The following is an 18,659-nucleotide window of genomic DNA, read 5'->3' on the forward strand; positions in this document are numbered from 1 at the left end:
AGAGGAATGGATACAGAAAATGTGGTACATCTACACAATGGAATACTACTCAGCTATCAAAAACAATGACTTTATGAAATTCACAGGCAAATGGATGGAACTGGAAAATATCATCCTGAGTGAGGTAACCCAATCACAGAAAAACACCCATGGTATGCACTCATTGATAAGTGGCTATTAGCCCAAATGCTTGACTTACCGTAGATGCACCGAATACATTAAACTCAGGAAGGATGACCAAAATGCGAATGCTTCACTCCTTCTTTAAAAGGGGAACAAGAATAACCTTGGCAGGGAATAGGGAGGCAAAGTGTAGAACAGAGGCAGAAGGAACACCCATTCAGAGCCTGCCCCACGTGTGGCCCATACATATACAAGCCCCCAATCTAGAGAAGACGGATGAAGCAAAGAAGTGTAGGCCGACAGGAACCGGATGTAGACCTCCCCTGAGAGACACAGCCAGAATACAGCAAATACATAGGCGAATGCCAGCAGCAAACCACTGAACTAAGAATGGGACCCCCGTTGAAGGAATCAGAGAAAGAACTGGAAGAGCTTGTAGGGGCTCGAGACCCCATATGAACAACAATGCAAACCAACCAGAGCTTCCACGGACTAAGCCACTACCCAAAGACTATACATGGACTGACCCTGGGCTCAAACCTCATAGGTAGCAGTGAATATCCCAGTGGAAGGGGAAGCCCCTTGGTCCTGCTAAGACTGAACCCCAGTGAACATGATTGTTGTGGGGGGAGGGTGGTTAGGGGGGAGGACAGGGAGGGGAAGCCCATCTAGAAGGGGAGGGGGGAGGAGTTAGGGGGATGTTGGCCCAGAAACCGTGAAGCCAGGAAGAGGAATAACAATCGAAATGTAAATAAGAAATACTCAAATTAATAAAGATAAAAAAAAAAAGAAAGAAAAGTAGATACACTCAAATAGAAAAAAAAAAAAAAGGGGAAGAGCCTCAACACATGGGCCCTGGGGAAAATTTCCTGAACAAAACACCAATGGCTTATGCTCTAAGATCAAGAATCGACAAATGGGACCTCATAAAACTGCAAAGCTTCTATAAGGTGAAAGACACTGTCATTAGGACAAAACGGCAACCAGCAGATTGGGAAAAGATCCTTACCAATCCTACATCTGATAGATAGTATAATATCTAACATATACAAAGAACTCAAAAAATTATAGACTCCCGAGAGCCAAATAACCCTATCAAAAATGGGGTACAGGTGAGGAATATCGAATAGGTGAGAAGCATCTACACAAATGTTCAACATCCTTCGTCATCAGGAAAATGTCTGAGATTCTACGTCACACCAGTGAGGATAGCTAAGATCAAAAACTCAGGTGACAACAGATGGTGGTGAGGATGTAGAGAAAGAGGAACACTCTTCCATTGTTGGTGGGATTGTAAGCTGGTCCAACCACTGTGGAAATCAGTCTGGAGGTTCCTCAGAAAACTGGACATTCTATTACCTGAGAACCCAGCTATACCTCTCCTGGGCATATACCCAAAAGATGCTCCAACATATAACAAGGACACATGATCCACTATGTTCATAGCAGCCTTATTTATAATAACTAGAAGCTGGAAAGAACCCAGATGCCCTTCAACAGAGGAATTGATACAGAAAATGTGATACATCTACACAGTGGACCACTACTCAGCTGTTAAAAACAAGGACTTCATGAAATTCATAGGCAAATGGATGGAACTAGAAAATATCCTGAGTGAGGTAACCCAATCACAGAAAAACCCACATGGTATGCACTAACGGATAAGTGGATATTAGCCCAAAAGCTCAAATAACCCAAGGTACAATCCACAGACCACATGAAGCTCAAGAAGGATGACCAAAGTGCAGATGCTTCGGTAGTCTTTCTTAGAAGGCGGGGCAAAAATATTCATAGGAAGAGATATAGAGACAAAGTTTGGAGCAGAGACTGAAGGAATGGTCATTCAGAGCCTGCCCCACCTGGAGATCCAGCCCATATACATACAGCCACCAAACCCAGATAATATTGCTGATGCTCAGAAGTGTATGCTGACAGGAGCCTGATATAGTTTTCTCCTGAGAGGCTCTACAAGAGACTGACAAATACAGAGGCAAATGCTTGCAGTCAACCATTCAACTGAGAAGGGGGTCCCCATTGGAGGTGTTAGAGAAAGGATTAAAGGAGCTGAAGGGGTTTGCAATCCCATAAGAACAACAATACCAACCAACCAGAGTTCTCACGGACCAAAGCACCACCCAAAGAGTACACGTGGACAGACCCATGGCTCCAGCTGCATATGTAGCAGAGGATGGCCTTGTTGGGGACCAATGGGAGGCGAAGTCCTTGGTCCTGCCAACTAGACCCCCCCAATGTAGGGGAATGTCAGGGCAAGGAGGTGGGAAGGGGTGGGTGGTTGGGTGGGGGAAATGGGATAACATTTGAAATGTAAATAAAAATATCCAATAAAAATAATTAGTAAGAAAACAAGGAAGATTCAATTAAAAAAAAGTACTATATGACAAAAATCTGTATGTATAAAAATAGAGCCTGTCCCACATGTGGCCCATACATATACAGCCACCCAATTAGACAAGATGGATGAACAAAGAAGTACAGGCCGACAGGAACCGGATGTAGATCTCTCCTGAGAGACACAGCCAGAATACAGCAAATACATAGGCAAATGCCAGCAGCAAACCACTAAATTGAGAACGGGACCCCCGTTAATATAGCCTAGCAAGAGCACCAGTGGAAGGGGAAGCCCTTGGTCCTGCTAAGACTGAACGCCCAGTGAACGTGATTGTTGCAGTAATGGGGGGAGGATGGGGAGGGGAACACCCATATTGAAGGGGAGGGGGATGAGTTAGGGGGATGTTGGCCCAGAAACCGGGAAAGGGAATAACAATCGAAATGTAAATAAGAAATACTCAAGTTAATAAAGAAAAAAAGAAAAAGAAAAAAAAATAGAGGATATGAAAACGGAGGCAAGAGGGCTCAGTGGGTAAAGGTACCTGCTGCCAAGACTAGTAACCTGACTTGGATCCCAAGACTAAATGATAGAAAAAAAGCCAACTCTTCCAAACTGTGTCTTCCACATGTGTCACAGCACATATACAACTGTACATACATACATGCACGATGCACAAATGCAATTTTAAAGGAGAAAAGTAATCATCAAGCTCCTGTGAGCTACAGTAGAAATCTGCCTGCAGGTATCTCATTGGTACAGCTGGGTCAGGAATATTATGGAAGCAACCAACCATTTTTTGGTTGGACTTAAAAGGCCCATTTCAAAAGACAGAATCCATATGACAGTGTTAATGAGTCCAAGAACCTCTGAGATCATGGGCCCTAGGGAATATCTACAATTATTCTGTTGAATGACAAAGCAATAAGGACTCCTCACAACATAAAGCTATCCCATAGACACGTGCATCACTGAACCACCTTCAGAGAGACTTACTGCAGAAGACAGTAATTAACACAAAGAAGCACAACTGGACAACATGCAGGGTAAGAGATTTTGGAACACTTGACTCTAAATGGGATCAGGGTTAGACACCCTAAACGGATCGTACCTCTCCATCAAGGCTCAGGGCTCTATGCAAGTGCCAGAAGTGGTAGATGACTCCAGGATAACAGCATTTTCTAGACACGGCAAGTCTGATACACACAGGAACTCACAAACACACACACACACACACATATATATAGCATGCACAATACCTGCACAGTTCACACCGATAAATCCTAGCACAGACAAGGCAAAGCACATGGTTCAACTCCTAACCAAGAGCCTATGTGCAATTGACAACTGCTGAGAAAGGGGAAAATCAGTTTTTCCAATGGAGAGACACTGGGTATATCAAAAACACCCCAGGGAAGGTTGCATGCTCAGGAACAGTTGGGCAACACAAAATGAACTCCATGTTTTTGTTTTTAATTTTGTGTTGGGTTTGTCTTCATACTTTTTTGTCTGTCTTTCTAAGAGAAGGAATATAAAGTTTGGTGGGTGGGTGGGTTGAATGGGGATCTGAGAAAAAATATGATATGACTAAGATATATTGTATGTTTTTTTATCTAAGATTAAAATTGTTTCATTGTAACACAATCCTTTAAAAAACAATTCATATGCACATACCTTTTGACATAAACTCAGTGACAATATAAATTGGCTCTTCAGAAACAACTGCATAGAGTGGAACAAGTTTATCGTGTCTTAATTTTTTCATTATCTGAGCTTCTTGAAGGAATGCTTCTGGCATCATTGTACCTGGCTTTAGTGTTTTGATTGCTACTTTTGTGGTTCCATTCCATGTTCCTAGAAAGAACAATTTATTTTACTCTTTCAATCTGTATTTTAAGGAATTTTAGATCAAAATGTAATCAACAATAAAAGTTGTATTATATAATAAAATATTTTGCTATTTTAATTTATGGCTATATAACAAAATGAAATAACAACAAAGCTTAGGCTTCTTACCCATCCACACTTCACCAAAGCATCCTTGACCTAGTTTAACCTCTAGTCGCAAAGATTCTCGAGGGATTTCCCAAGCATCTTTTGCGAGACCTTGAGTCTGGGGTTTCACAGTTGGACAGACGGTTGTTAATTTGTGGCATAATCCATCAGCATGTTCTAGATAGATAAACAGGGTACACTGCAAATGAATTACTTTCTAAGACAAATAGAACATTAGTGTCTGTAATCATATGATGATTTTTATTTGATCAATCTTTGAGATAGATCTCACTATGTAGCCTTGGCTGGCCTGGATTGAACTCAGAGATTTACCTGCTTCCAGGATTAAAGGTATATGCCACCATATTTGGCTTATTATTTGTTTTTCTTTAAAAGCTCGTCATTAAATTTAAATCAGTCTCCTATCAGTATTATTCTAAAAAGATATATAACATGGGAAGCTTTCAATAGAAGATGGAATATATAAATGAAACTTTAGAAATATATTTTATGCTAATATTTATTGAGTATGTATGCTTATGTTATTATGTCAGTCAGCACTACATAAATCTTTCATATAAATTGAGATTGGAAAAGCTAAGAGAACTGTCTCAAGGTCCCTGCTAGTAAATAAGAACATTCAAACACAAGTCTGTCTGCTTCCAAAACTCCACTCTGCTTTTTGGCAGGTAGTAGGGTATGTGAGAGTTGAATTCAGATTCTTCTTGCCTTAGCCTTCTAAGTGAGGGAATTACAGGCCTGCACCACAGCTTAAAATGCTTTTGACCATTAAGATTCATGTATTCCCCCAGGGAGATGCATTATTAGTTGTTATTTGTAATAACCACTAATTCGTAAAACTCTGAAAATCAAGAAGAAGTTGATATAAGAGTTTGAATTTTAAATAAAGGAGACCTGAAGGCAGCCAGTCCAGATTCAAAATGGCTTGGTTTGTGTATCCTGCTTATATAAAACCTCTCATTGTAAATGAGACACATTTCCTCCCATTCTCATCAAGTAACCACTTAAATCCTTTATAACAAAGGCAATTACAAGTAATGCTAGCTTAACAACACTTTCAATCAATGGCAAACTTGTTGATTGACTTGATAGTTTGTTTGCTGCTAGCTGTCACAGAAGAATTGCCATGGAAACCTCCCCTTTAATTATTTAAAAATTTTCAGAGGCACTTACATATCTAATTGACAATGTAAAATTTTAAGACCCAAGACTCCAAAATAGAATTCAAAAGACATTCTATAGATAAGAATGTCTATAGTTGCTATAAGTTCATTTTTTCTTTGGTAAGAAATAGCATCTTCAAATTGGATTTGGTAGGGTTTATATTTTAGAAGGTATTAATAGATTCAGCTTCTACAGAAGGAAATCAAAGAAGGCATTTGAGGGCTTATGACTCTATTCTTTCTTTTCCTTCTAGCAGTGCTGGAGAAGAAACTTCTGCACACATAATTAAGTGCTTTATCACTGAGCTACAATTCCAGGTCTGAGAAAGCTTTTTTATACTACAAGTTTAAGGTTTAATTTTAGCTACTTAGTGTACAAAAATAAAATGTCTGTTGTCATGTTTTTTAATTTATTGTCACAATCTATCTTAGCATTTATATATTATGATCTAGAACTCCAATGTAAATACCATGCCAGTAAGACATAACAATTTCAATAACAGTTTGATTTGAGCATGCTATCCTATAACCCAATTCAGTTTCCAGGTATCATCATTATTTATTTCTCTGAGTCAGGGTCCTGCTCTACCACCTGGGCAAGATGCAAGTCTTGTTCCTCATTTTGAAACTAGAGTACAGCACCAGCAAGATGGCTCAGCTAGTACCTGTGGTCAAGCCTGACAACTTAAGTTTCATCCACAGAACCCACATAGGATGAGGAGAGAACTGACTCATTGTCACCTAACCTTCACATATGTACCACAGCATGTGTGCGTACATACACACAGTCACATTATACACAAATAATTTTCAAAAAACAAAACAAAACAAAAACCCAACCCAGAATACCAACATTTATTGGGCATTTACTGTGTGTAGATATAAATGAGATTAAAGTTTGATAAACTTGTCTTCATAAAATAGAACATAAAGGATTAATTCCTACCTCTGAAGTGTTCACTAACCTGTGTAATGCTTCACCAGTTTCTGTAGAGTATCAAACTGAGCTCTGGTCGTGATGTAGTATCCACCGTTGTCAAGTTTTCTGATTTTGTAATGCTTCACATTGTCACCCCTTACCTCATCCCAATCACGAATTGAGAGGGAATAAGCACCTGCGGAGAAAGTGGGAATGAACACATTCATTCCAGTTTCCTTGAACTACGGTTAATGAATTCCATGCACATATTAATATGATATTCATACCTTTAGTAGTTTCACTTTCTCTTACTAAGAATATACCTCGCTGATTCCCAGGATTCAGAAGTAATCTTTCAGCATCTTTTCTCCCCATTTTGCCAAAATACCATCTAAAAAAAAATTAATGATATTTTGATTTGGAAAGATTTGAGGGTCAGAAAAATTATATACTTGTATCAATAAGAATGGTATATGATAGCTGGGCAGTGGAGGTGCACAACTTAATTCTAGCACTTGGGAGGCAGAGGCAGGTAGATCTCTGGGTTAGAGGCCAGCCAGGGCTACACAAAGAAACCCTGTCTTAAAATAAAAAACAAAAAACAAAAAACCAAGCAAACAAAAAAGAATGGAGTGTGACAGAAAAGATGACAAGGAATAGCTATAACTTAAATATAAATTTAACAATAAATATAAAAACAAAATACAGATAGAAAATCTGCCGGTGACAGGGAAATAATTCTCTAGAAACAATGTGATCACTTGTATTCAATAAGATGCAAGTATATAATATCAAAATTATAGGTAATTCCAAATTTATGTTGGTTTGATTTAATAAAATTTAGTGACAAAAATGACAGTCACTGTTGTGGGAAAGTTCACAGAATACTGAAGAAGATAAAAAAAACAAACAAAGAGTAACAAAGTAATAGCAGAAAAAGGGCACTTTTATGACCTGTATCATTAAAAACAAACAGCACAGCTGTACACTGTGCAAGGAGCTGAAAAGACAGTCTTTGGAGTACAAAAAAATAAAAGTTTTTAAAATGAATTGGAAAATAAGAGAAAGATATTAAATATAATGTGGAATGATTAATGCAGATTTACTTACTGTGTATCTCTGAGAAGACAAGATATTAATTATTAATTCTCAAACAGCACTTATTAATATGATACATTAGCTGTTTAAGACTTGAATATAACTGTGTAAAGTTGTGGTTACATAGAATGTGCATTAAAACATTTTAAAAGTCAAAATAATTAATAAAATATGAAGTAGCAACATACTCTTCTGCCTGAATGGAATCTGCAGGCGCTACGTAATTGCTAGGGATATAACCATTCTTTCCGGTAGCAATTGATCTTGCTTCCCACCAGTCTCCTTCCCTGCAACACAAAAAAAACAACAATCACCATAATGTAGAGTCCTATCCAAGGTGTAATTTCTTATCTCAAGCAAAGAGCAGAAACTACTTCCATTTTTTATCTGGATTTTTTAATGGATTATTTTATGGATTAATCAGACTAAGAGTTGAATTCAAATGAACAATATTTTTAAAAGGTAATTACATGAATTAAGGGAATTAAGTCCACATAAAAGCACAACTGTTCTAAACCAACAGTAGTAACAAAACACCCCTAAATACTGCACCTTGAATTCTACTTACCTTTTTTATGTTCTTTCAACTAAAGCTAGTACAACTATATTGAATAAATACACTGATTAAATTTTAAATAAAATTTAACAGTTTGAGATTTTATTTCTATGTCATATATACCTCCCCCATTTAAAGGATAACATTTTATATTCAGAGTTGTATGCTCATCAAAATAATTCATTTTAGAACATTTCACTATCTTAAAAACCCTGGGCTGGCAAGATAGCTCAGCAGGAGAATTCACTTGCTATGCAAACCAATGACCTAAATTTAATCCCGAGACAATGTAAAGGAGAGAGGTGAGACCCAACTACACCAAGTTGTCCCTCTAGCCTCCACCTATGTGCCCATACACACAATAAATAAATGTATGTATGTATATATGTATGTTGAAAAACAGCCAGCCCATGCTGACAAGTCATTTATAGCCTCCCCGGCCCCACATTCTAAGTAACCTTTATGAATATGATTATCATGGAAGATGGGGCCATTTATGAAGATTTTTGTGACTGACTTCTTAGAATATTAGTAAGGTTCATCCATATTTTAGCCTGTATCATTTTTTTGTTGTTGTTGCTACTAAATGCTTCCTTCTTAATAGCACATAAAAATAAAACTTTTTAAGTCACATTAGGAATAAAATCAAAGGTCTTAGCATTCTTAAAGCAAAAAACAGTGAATGATAACAATCCAAAGTTGAATTTTGAGAGCTGGAGAAATGGTTTAGTGGTAAAGGCCCAGGCCTACATGGGCTATACCTACCTCCACAAGTTGTCCTCTGACCTCCATGTATACACCACGGTACATGTACGTGCCTCAGTATGTTTGTTTTCTCTCAAAGTAAGTAAAAATATTTGTCTGCCTCTTTCTCTCACAATAAGTAAAACAACTATTTCTTTTTAAAAGATTATTTCCTAGTGGTGACATAAGCCTATGATCCGGCACCCAGGAGATGGAAGCAGGAGAATAGCAAGTTTAAAGTTAGACTGGACCATATAGCAAGACCCTGATTCAAATACAACAAACATGTATGCTTCTAAAATGTTATTCAAAAACTGGTATCAGCTTAATATTATGATTCAAAACATGAGAACTATATATCGTTTATAATATATTGACCTTGGCTCTTCCAAAATATCTAAAAAAGTATTTCTAATAAGATGATATATGTGATTTACTCCTTAAGATTACATACATTGTCCAAACTAAAATTTTTATAAATGTTCTAAGTGAATTTATTCTCTTAAAAATGAATTAAGAAAGCTTTTGATAAACTATTTGCAAACAGATTACTAGTATCCTAGAATATATTAAGCCCTTTCATATATATAAACAGAAAACTATTATTACAAAGTCTTACTCTGTAGCTAGCCCTGGATCGCTTAGAACCTGTAGCTATCCAGTCTAAAACTTTGTATTTGACCCTTGTAAGCATTCTCTGAATCATTCACTGAATGTTACTAAATGTAAGACAAACAGCAGCTCTTAAGCTCAAGAACTGACTCTGGGGCATAGTTGGCAATTTTGATGGTATTAACACTGTAACCTGGAGCTGATGAATCTTTGTTATGTGCATAAGCAGAATTTTACCAATATCTCTGGCATGTACCCAGGTGACAGTAACCACATTCCCACCCTGACTATGATAATCAAAAATATCTCTAGACACTGCTAAATACCTTCTGTGTCATTCTGCCTCAAGCTGAGAACCACCGGTCTAAAAGAATGACAAGTAGGTTAAGAATTGTAATTTACAATGTGATGACAGCCATAACAGGTTTGTAGAGTATGTAAACCACCTAAGAAACACTGCATAAAGCAGGGTGTGGGACTGAGCTAGGCAGGAGAGGAAAAAGGCAAACAGAAAAGAGCAAAGAACTATTTTTTTAAGGATGAGAAGGGCTAACTCAACAGGGAAAGAAACAAGGGCTCGATATAGTGCAGTGACACAGCACAGCTCTGGATTACATCCAACAAGTAACTCTTCCACCAAAAAAGAAAAAGAAAAGTCATTCCAGAAAAATAATTGGTGTATGTAAAGGTATGAAGAGGGTGAGAAAATACTGCAATTTGCAAATACTTCATTATAGCTGGATGGTAGAATGAGAAAAGATAGAAACACAGGGCAAATTCTCAATGATTATTGTTGTTGTTGCTCTTTTTAAATCTTCATGGCCATCGTTAGCTATTGAAGGCTCTTAAGGCAAAGAGACACAATCACAGTTCATGTTTATATTCTAGAGCAGTAGGTAAGTGGTAACATGGTAAAATAAGAATGGAAGGAAGGATGACTAGAAGCAAAGAGACCAAAAGTATGTGCTTTGAGAAGTTATAGTTATGCTTGCTAGTAAAATTACAAAATCTGCTGAATAACAAGCATCAAGTTTTCTATGGCAGACCAATAAATGACAAAGTCTAAGGGTAACATAGGAAAAACAATTTGGTAAGTTTCAGAGTACAAAGGTTCCATATCTAGCACTCCCTACAAGGTATTTTAAGTCATCTCATATTTATGTAACTACAGATTTCTCTTCCTAAAAATCTTTTTAACAAGGAGCATCATTTTGGAGACAGGAACTTGATATGTGTAGCTCATGATGACCTGGAACTCACTATGCAACCTAGACTAACCTCAAACTGAAGATCTTGTCTTAGCCTCTCCAATGATGGGGCTATAGGTACATACCATCATACCCAGAACTCTTTGTATAGCAATGTATCTCAAGGCAAATGCATCATCCAACCCAGGGACAAAGATTCATAGCCCACCACTCGCATCTCTGTATCATCAACTCTATCAGGGGTCTAATGTAGAGACCAGGTCTCTCTCTTACAAAATATACACAAAACTTACGTATTGTTAATTATTTGAAATCTTTCACCCTTCTTAAAGGAAAGGTCTTCTGTAGTTCTAGCTTCATAATCATATAAGGCCACAAATATAGTGACACCACCTGGCACAGGAAAAAAAAAGACCAAGGTAAGTGATACACCTGAATTCATAGAAGAAATCAACAACTATTGCTAGTAAAAGCTTACGTTCAGTTTCTTCCTTGCTCTAGTATTCATTTTTAGAAGTTGTATTATGAGTAAGATGTTTTCCTAAGGCTTCCAGTGAAGCCACTGTACTGCATAAATTCTAAAATTTTTATAAACTCTGAAATAAATGTAATTTCACTTATGATGCAACATTTCTGGCTTGAGAGGGCAGCCATGTTGCAGATCAGTTCTTTGGAAAGGAAAGTACACAGACTCCTGGCACTTGTTTTCAATGCCTTATCCATAACAGGAAGATCTATAACCATTAACAGCAATCATTAAGGCTTTCTTAAGGTTCACTTTATACTTAAAAATGACAATGTCATATTTGTCTCAAATGTTAGCGGTATGGTTAGTATGAATTATATGGTACAAGCGCAAAAAAAATAGCTGTCAGATCTAGCAATGTGTGAATATAAAAGATGAACATATTTAACATTTAATATATTATTTATAATTAGAATAATAGAGTAGATGACACTGCAGTGTTTAAAATACTTCAAAGGAGGTATTCTAGTTTTAAAGATTAGTTTATGGCAATTTTAATGGATATATATTATCAATTATAATATAATGTTTTGAAACATAAATTACAGAATGGTTAAATCAACCTACATCATAATATTAATCTTTTGCGGGGTTCAGGAAACTTAAAATCTACTTTTACCAACTTTCAATACAATTTGTTGTTACTAAGCAGAGTCACAAGGTTGTACAATAGAATTCATCAACTGATTTTTTCTCAAAATTTGTATCTTTTTACCAACTTTTTCCTGAGAAGGGTAGGAAAGGTTCAAATCCTTAACATCCTATGTGCAAGGTCAGCCTATTCCTGAGCTATACTCTAGGCCTGACCACCAATGAATATATCCTTTGTGAGACAAAGCCTCACTGTATGGTCCAGGTTTGAATCCAGCTTATAGAGATCTGCCTGTCTCTGCCTCTCTAAGTACTGGGATTAAAAATGCGTTTCCACTACATCCAGTTTTGAACAAAATAGTCATAACTCAACTATGTATTAACCCTATCTAGCATAATTCAATGTTGACTTGCTGCATCCATTATTAGTTTATATTCATCAGTACCTTTAAAGAATGGGAAAGGGAAAAGGCAGGGAGTAAAACTACAAATGAATGTTAAGTACAAATACTGTGACATGAAAATGCATTGTAAACTTGCTACCTTTAAATATAAAGTAGTAGACAGAAAAGCACAGGTGTAAGGACACATTCATACACAGCACCAGCTCACTTGGCTGGCTTCTCCCCTCAATTTTAGTCATCAATCAACTTGCTTATTTGACATGTCTATTTCAATGTCTAGAGAACATTTAAAATTTATTAAAAAACAAGTGAAGCGCATGGCTTTTCTTCTATAATCTGTATTTGCCCAACTCGTTTCCCTCTAAGCAAAGTTATAGTTGGGACAGTTACTTCTAGCTCTAAAATGGATGACTTACCTACTTCCCACTTCTACTGTGGCCATCTATCACTAGGAATGCTGGCATCAGAAACTCCCTTCTAACTGGTTCTATGCTGTTTTACTGTCATCCATTCTCCTAGAATGAGTGTTAATTCTTTCTCAAGACTTACTTTTAAGTGTATGTGTATATGACTACAAGCCATGTGTATGCAGGTGACTGAGGAGGCCACAGGAGCGTGTTTGATCTCTTTAAGCTGGAGTTACATGTAGTTTTGAGCTGTCTGATGTGGATACTTAGAACCAAACTAGGGTCCTCTGGAAGAGCATTTGTGTGTTCTTTGATTTTTTTTTTTTTTTTTTTTTTCAGAGCTGGGGACCGAACCCAGGGCTTTGCGCTTGCTAGGCAAGCGCTCACCGCTGAGCTAAATCCCCAACCCCCATTATGTGTTCTTAATAGCTGAGCCCATCTCTACAGTCCGTATATTGTTTTTAGAGTAAAATCCTTTCTTCAAAACTCAAAGCTTCTGTTTAGCTTTGAATAACACTCCAACTCATTCCTACAGGCTATGGTCCTTAGTACTAACTACAGTGTCCTGTCTAGTCTTATATAATTCTCCCATCAGTGTACACTGGTCTTCAAAAGTTCCAAGTCTATTTACTTCTTGAACTTGGTGTTTGTTATTTTTGTTATTTTGTTCTTTCTTCCCCTAGCTCTACAAATAGCACTACTGTTTAGCTGTTTATTCACTAATTATTATTCAACTATTATAATGTAAACTCTACCAGGTTCAGGAGCTTTGTTACTCACCTCTCTATACCTTGTATAAGACATTGTTCTTTTCTTTTTTTCAGCTATTAAATAGACATCTATGAATAAAGTATTTTACATAAGTAAATTGCTTTAAGTATTGGGAGTGAATCTGGGAAGAGTTGTGCAGAGGATTTTGAAAATGATCAAAATACATTGTATGCATGCATGAAATTTACAATAAATAAAAATGCTGTATTTTTAGAAACTGCTTTAAGTAGGTTAAAAAAAAGTCTTTTTATATCAACATTTATTTACTCTAGTCATTTTGAATTACCACCTTTCCCAATTAATTCTGATAGTTATTAATTAATTAATTAATTAATAACTATCAGAAACAGAACTATGGCCATTGATTACTTTAGTATTTATAGGCGGGAGGCTGAAATTAGGACTGTGATCAACTGTGATGTCTATCGTTTTCCAAATGTATCTAAACAGATTCAGTGTATGGCAGTCCTCTGGTACTGCTACTGGTCCAGAGGTACAGACTGGGGAAGATAAATGTTTATATAGTTCATGCTTGTGAAGAAACATCTCTTTTGCCCCGCTAATTATTAACAACGACATGAGCCATTCTATTCTTTGGTAGCTTTTTACACCCAAGGCTAAGGCAGGCACTCAAGAGTGAAGAAGGAATGACAGTAACTCCATGCCTTCCTGATATCATGGACCTCTTACATCAGGGAATCAATCCCAAAGCTCATTCTTTTCTAAGCCAGCTGTGTTCTGCTATTTCAAGAGAAAAGAGTTGCTGGGCAAAAGAGTTTATTTTCTTTCCTTTCAAAATCTATGCTTTTAGGACTTCTTGATTCCATGGCAACTATCATTTCTTACTATTGTTTGAAAGAAGATGACAACGTTATTAATGGAGTTCTGGGTTAGAGTACCAAATCTGTTGCTTATCAACTGTGTGACTCTAGAGGAAAACTATCATAACTCTGAACTGCAGGATCTTCCTTTTTAAAATCACTACCTGGACCAGTGAAATGGCTAAACTAATAAAGGTGCTTGCTGCCAACACTGATGACCTTGGTTTGATCCCAGAACCAATATAGTAGAAGAAGAGAACTGACTCATGAAATCTGTCCTCTGACTTCCACATGTACACTATGGGGCATGTAAAAGCACACACACAAAATAAATAAAAGTAATAAAGTCACTATCTGAAAAAAACTGTGTTAATGTTACTAAACTGACGTATAATTAACACTTATTAAGTAAGTAATATAGCACTTGATAGCACTTTACAGCTATAAAGAGTTAAGGAATTGCTGGGGTAGAAAAAGGATTCTTTTAAATCTCCCTCCGCATTCCCAGTATCTGCCACATAGTAGCTGCTCAGTAATTATTTGGATAATGAGAGTTAATGAAATACTTTATGATAGAATTCAGTAAACAGTCACTATTAACACCAAATGTCTCAGAATCCTATCATGTATATGTTAAGACTTCAGGGCTACAAATACAGCTTCACGGCGAAACACTTAACTAGCATGTTACGTTGGAGGCCTTGCTTTTGATTCCCCGCTCTACAAAAAAAGAAAACAACTAAGAATTTGAGAATGGGGTGGGTTGGGGTTGGGGATTTAGCTCAGTGGTACAGTGCTTGCCTAGCAAGTGCAAGGCCCTGGGTTCAGTCCCCAACTCCAAAAAAAAGAAAAAAGAAAAAAAAAAAAAAAAAAGGAGAATGGGGTGGGTTCACAGTGAGATCCTACCTCAAAAATTAAAGTCTGCCCTTTTTAGAGACTTTATTTGTTCATACAACGTTTTGCTTATAAGTTTTTTTTTTTCCCCTAGCATTGGCCAGATCTGAAGTATGTAAAGCCCAAGGTTATATTTTCTGCGACTATCCATTTAAATCTCACCTGTTAAACTTGTAGGATATGAACTTGGCACCACTGAGAATGAGGAAGATGCTCCTCCAAAAGGAGTCACCCCAGAGGACCCTCCAAAGGGTGTCATGGAAAGACTGTTAAAATTAGCTGATGCTCCCTTTGTGGAAGAGGTCGTGGCAACTGTAGCATGTTCCACTCCATAATGACTGGCACTTGTGCTTACAGGCTCTGTAGGATTTTCCGGTGTATATTTAATGGCTGGACTTTTGTTTTCTTTACTTTTAATGCAGCCCATTATCAAATCTGCAGAGGCAATAAGGCAAGATTTTGAGAATTAGTTAATGTGCAAGGAACTTTAGAAAGATACAATTGAGTCCAATGTGGTGGTACATGCTCTTAATTCCAGTAATTAGAAGGCAGAGGTAGGCTATCTCTGTGAGTTTGAAGTCAACCTGGTCTACACAGCAAGTTACAGACCAGTATGATGAATAACTGTGAACAAGGCATCCTCCATCTTCCTCCCTTACCCTGCAAAAAGATGTTTTAACAAAACAGCACAAAATAACAGAAACATGTTCAATCTCCTAGCCAACACAAAATTTAAATTATCCTTTTTGATTATCACTTTGGAAAGTTCTAAAACAATACTTAAGACTGAATTTTGTCCAAAAAATTATTAATATTCACAAAATATGTTAAATTTCAAAAATATATTAGTATAGTAAATTTATAAAATTATCTAAATACAAAGTCTAAGTATTAAGAAAATATTAACAACTCAATTAAAATGCAAAAGAATAAGTCATATCAATGAGTTAAAAATTTGAAAGAAAACACTGATTATTTTAAATCTGATAGCATGCTAATGGTGAAATATCCTTTCAGTTCAAAAAAGGATACTGTAATTACTGACCACCCATTTCCTCTGGCAGTTTCCTTAATTGCTTTCCCACTTTCTTTATGCAGTATGGCTTCAGCTAGGTGGTAATTACCTCCTAAAACACTCCTCTGTCTATACATCCTCTCCCTTCAAGAGCCACATATACTTTCCTTTGCCCACCTACAAAGTCTTCTATTACTATTATTCCTGACCTGTTCTCTTGATATGCTCTAGGTCCTTATAGTGAATTTAATTTTCTTCTTGTCCCCTTTTCCTTAGTCAAATTATTCATCGAAACCCTCATCATTCTAACTCTTACATACCTCTTATTTTCCTCCTCTTTTTACCTACCCACTTATCCTTTTCAATAGCACAAGACAGATCACCATTGTCAGTCTGGTTCCATCAGCAACCCTGCATCAACACATAGAAGCTAGTACTGATGTCCATTTCATTTCACACATTATAAATATAAGGTGTGGTTTATTTTAAAGTAACCACCAGGTGTAAACAAGAGTTAAAAGACATTAGTGGTGGTGTGGGGGAATGGGATGGTTTAGTGCAATGGTTCTCAACCTGTGAGTTGTGACCTTGGCAAACTCTATCTCCAAAATATTTCATTATGATTAATAACAGTGGTAAAATTACAGTTATAAAGTAGCAACAAAAATAATTTTATGGTTGGGGGTTAAGAATCACTGGTTTAGTGGGTAAAAGACCTTGCCACTCAAGCTGGGTACAGTGGCACACACTTTTATAATCCTAGCACTCAGGGAGGCAGAGGCAGGTGGAGGAGTTCCAGGCTAGCCAGGGCTATTACGCAGAAAAACCCTGTCTTGAAAAACAAAAACAAAAGGAAACAAAGAACTTGCCAAACTAGATGACCTGACTTCTATTCAAGGAACTCGCATAAAAAGCCAAATATAATGGCATGTGCCTGTAATCCCAGCACTGTACTATAAAATGGGAAGCAGAGGCAGGACAACAGGTTGAAACCTTCTGAGCCAGCTAGCATGAAATAATCAACACAAGAGAAACAAGACAGGCAAAGAAGCATGAATTGATTGTTTTCGATTAAAAAGGGTATGTTTTAAACCACTCATTTCATGTATAAGGGTATTTTGTCTGCATGTATCCCTGTGCACCATGTGTGTGCTTGGTGTCAACAGAAGCCAGAAGAGTATGTCATATGCCCTGGAACTGAAGTTACAGGAATTGTGAGCTGCCATGTTGATGCTGGGAATCAAACACAGATCTTTTAGAAGAGTGCTCTTTACCACTGACACATATAACTGACCTTTTTCTTTTTGTCTTAAAGAACACTCTTGAAAATTGTCTCTGATCTTTACATGCGTACCATGGTGCACGTGTGCACACACAATAAATGCAGATTTTTCAAAAGACCATTTAAAAATGGATTGCTTTGGGCTCCAAGTTCTAATGACTTAAGAGGCATGCATTAACAAAAATCATTAGAGCACAGGAGAAGCTGGTCTCTTTTTTAAAAAAAATGTCTCACACAAAGTATAAGAAAATACTATGAAATCTGAAAAGTAATAAAGGGGAGGGAACTACAAAATATCAGAGAACAAAAGAATAGTTTAAGTGAAGTTCTGAACATTGAGGAAAGGAAGCATGGCAAAGAGGTGGATGTTACTACAATTTTAAGATTCTAGTAGAATATGAACATATTTTAAAACGAAAATTATGGAAATCCTTTCTCTTAGATCAAAATTTTTACATAAAATGTTTTGTTCCCCCCACTTAACCAAGGTATAATTTAAGTGCATTCAAGTGAATCCATTTTCATGAGTTTCACTTGTGTTGTCAAGTGTGTAAAACCTTACACCCAATACTATAATCACGACATAATGTTTTGATCATCCCTCCCTCAGACAATTCCCAACTATAGCCCTAAGTAACCACTAACCAATTGCTTCTAATTAACGACCCATCTCTTCTAGTGTTTCACATAGAGGAAATCACAAAAGCAGTCTTTTAAAAATTAAATACTGTGTATGAGATAGCTCTACAGATATAATTAGCTCATTAATTTTTATTGGCATTGTCCAGCTTTGAGCTATAAACATTCTGTCAAATCTTTTGTTCCTAGTCTCTCCACCCTCAGCAACAGCTAGGAATGGAACTGGCAGGTCATGAGATCTATGAAGCTGTTTATCCCTTTATATAATCTACTCTAAGCCTCACATTCATGTAAATTCCAGTTGCTTTACAAATTTAACATTACCACTTCTTTCTCAAAAAGCCATGATACAGATACTTGGATCTAGATAGATCTATACATTAATATAGCTACCATTCACTCAACTTAGAAAGTTTTACAATTGACATCTACTGATATCAAAAGGAAGCCAACAACACAAAATGCATTTGGCCAAGTAGATGTTAAAACATACTACAAAACTGTTAAATCCTAACAAGTTAAC

The 18,659-nt window shown here is 36.8% G+C and overlaps 1 protein-coding gene across 4 annotated transcripts in view; it reads right to left on the reverse strand.

Moving 5' to 3' along the window:
* Positions 1–18,659, reverse strand: part of Yes1 (YES proto-oncogene 1, Src family tyrosine kinase) — a 73,199-nt gene that overhangs the window by 32,090 nt on the left and 22,450 nt on the right. For all 4 annotated transcript variants that reach the window (XM_032901773.1, XM_032901770.1, XM_032901772.1 and 1 more), the window contains exons 2-8: positions 15,363–15,635; positions 11,080–11,179; positions 7,855–7,953; positions 6,856–6,959; positions 6,615–6,764; positions 4,487–4,642; positions 4,145–4,324 (exon numbers count right to left, since the gene is read on the reverse strand). In XM_032901773.1, the coding sequence (XP_032757664.1) occupies positions 4,145–4,324; positions 4,487–4,642; positions 6,615–6,764; positions 6,856–6,959; positions 7,855–7,953; positions 11,080–11,179; positions 15,363–15,627 (1,054 nt within the window). In that variant the 5' untranslated portion in view covers positions 15,628–15,635. The remainder of the gene's footprint in view (positions 1–4,144; positions 4,325–4,486; positions 4,643–6,614; positions 6,765–6,855; positions 6,960–7,854; positions 7,954–11,079; positions 11,180–15,362; positions 15,636–18,659) is intronic.

The sequence above is a fragment of the Rattus rattus genome, chromosome 4 (genome assembly GCF_011064425.1).
Source record: "Rattus rattus isolate New Zealand chromosome 4, Rrattus_CSIRO_v1, whole genome shotgun sequence".
NCBI lineage: Eukaryota > Metazoa > Chordata > Mammalia > Rodentia > Muridae > Rattus > Rattus rattus.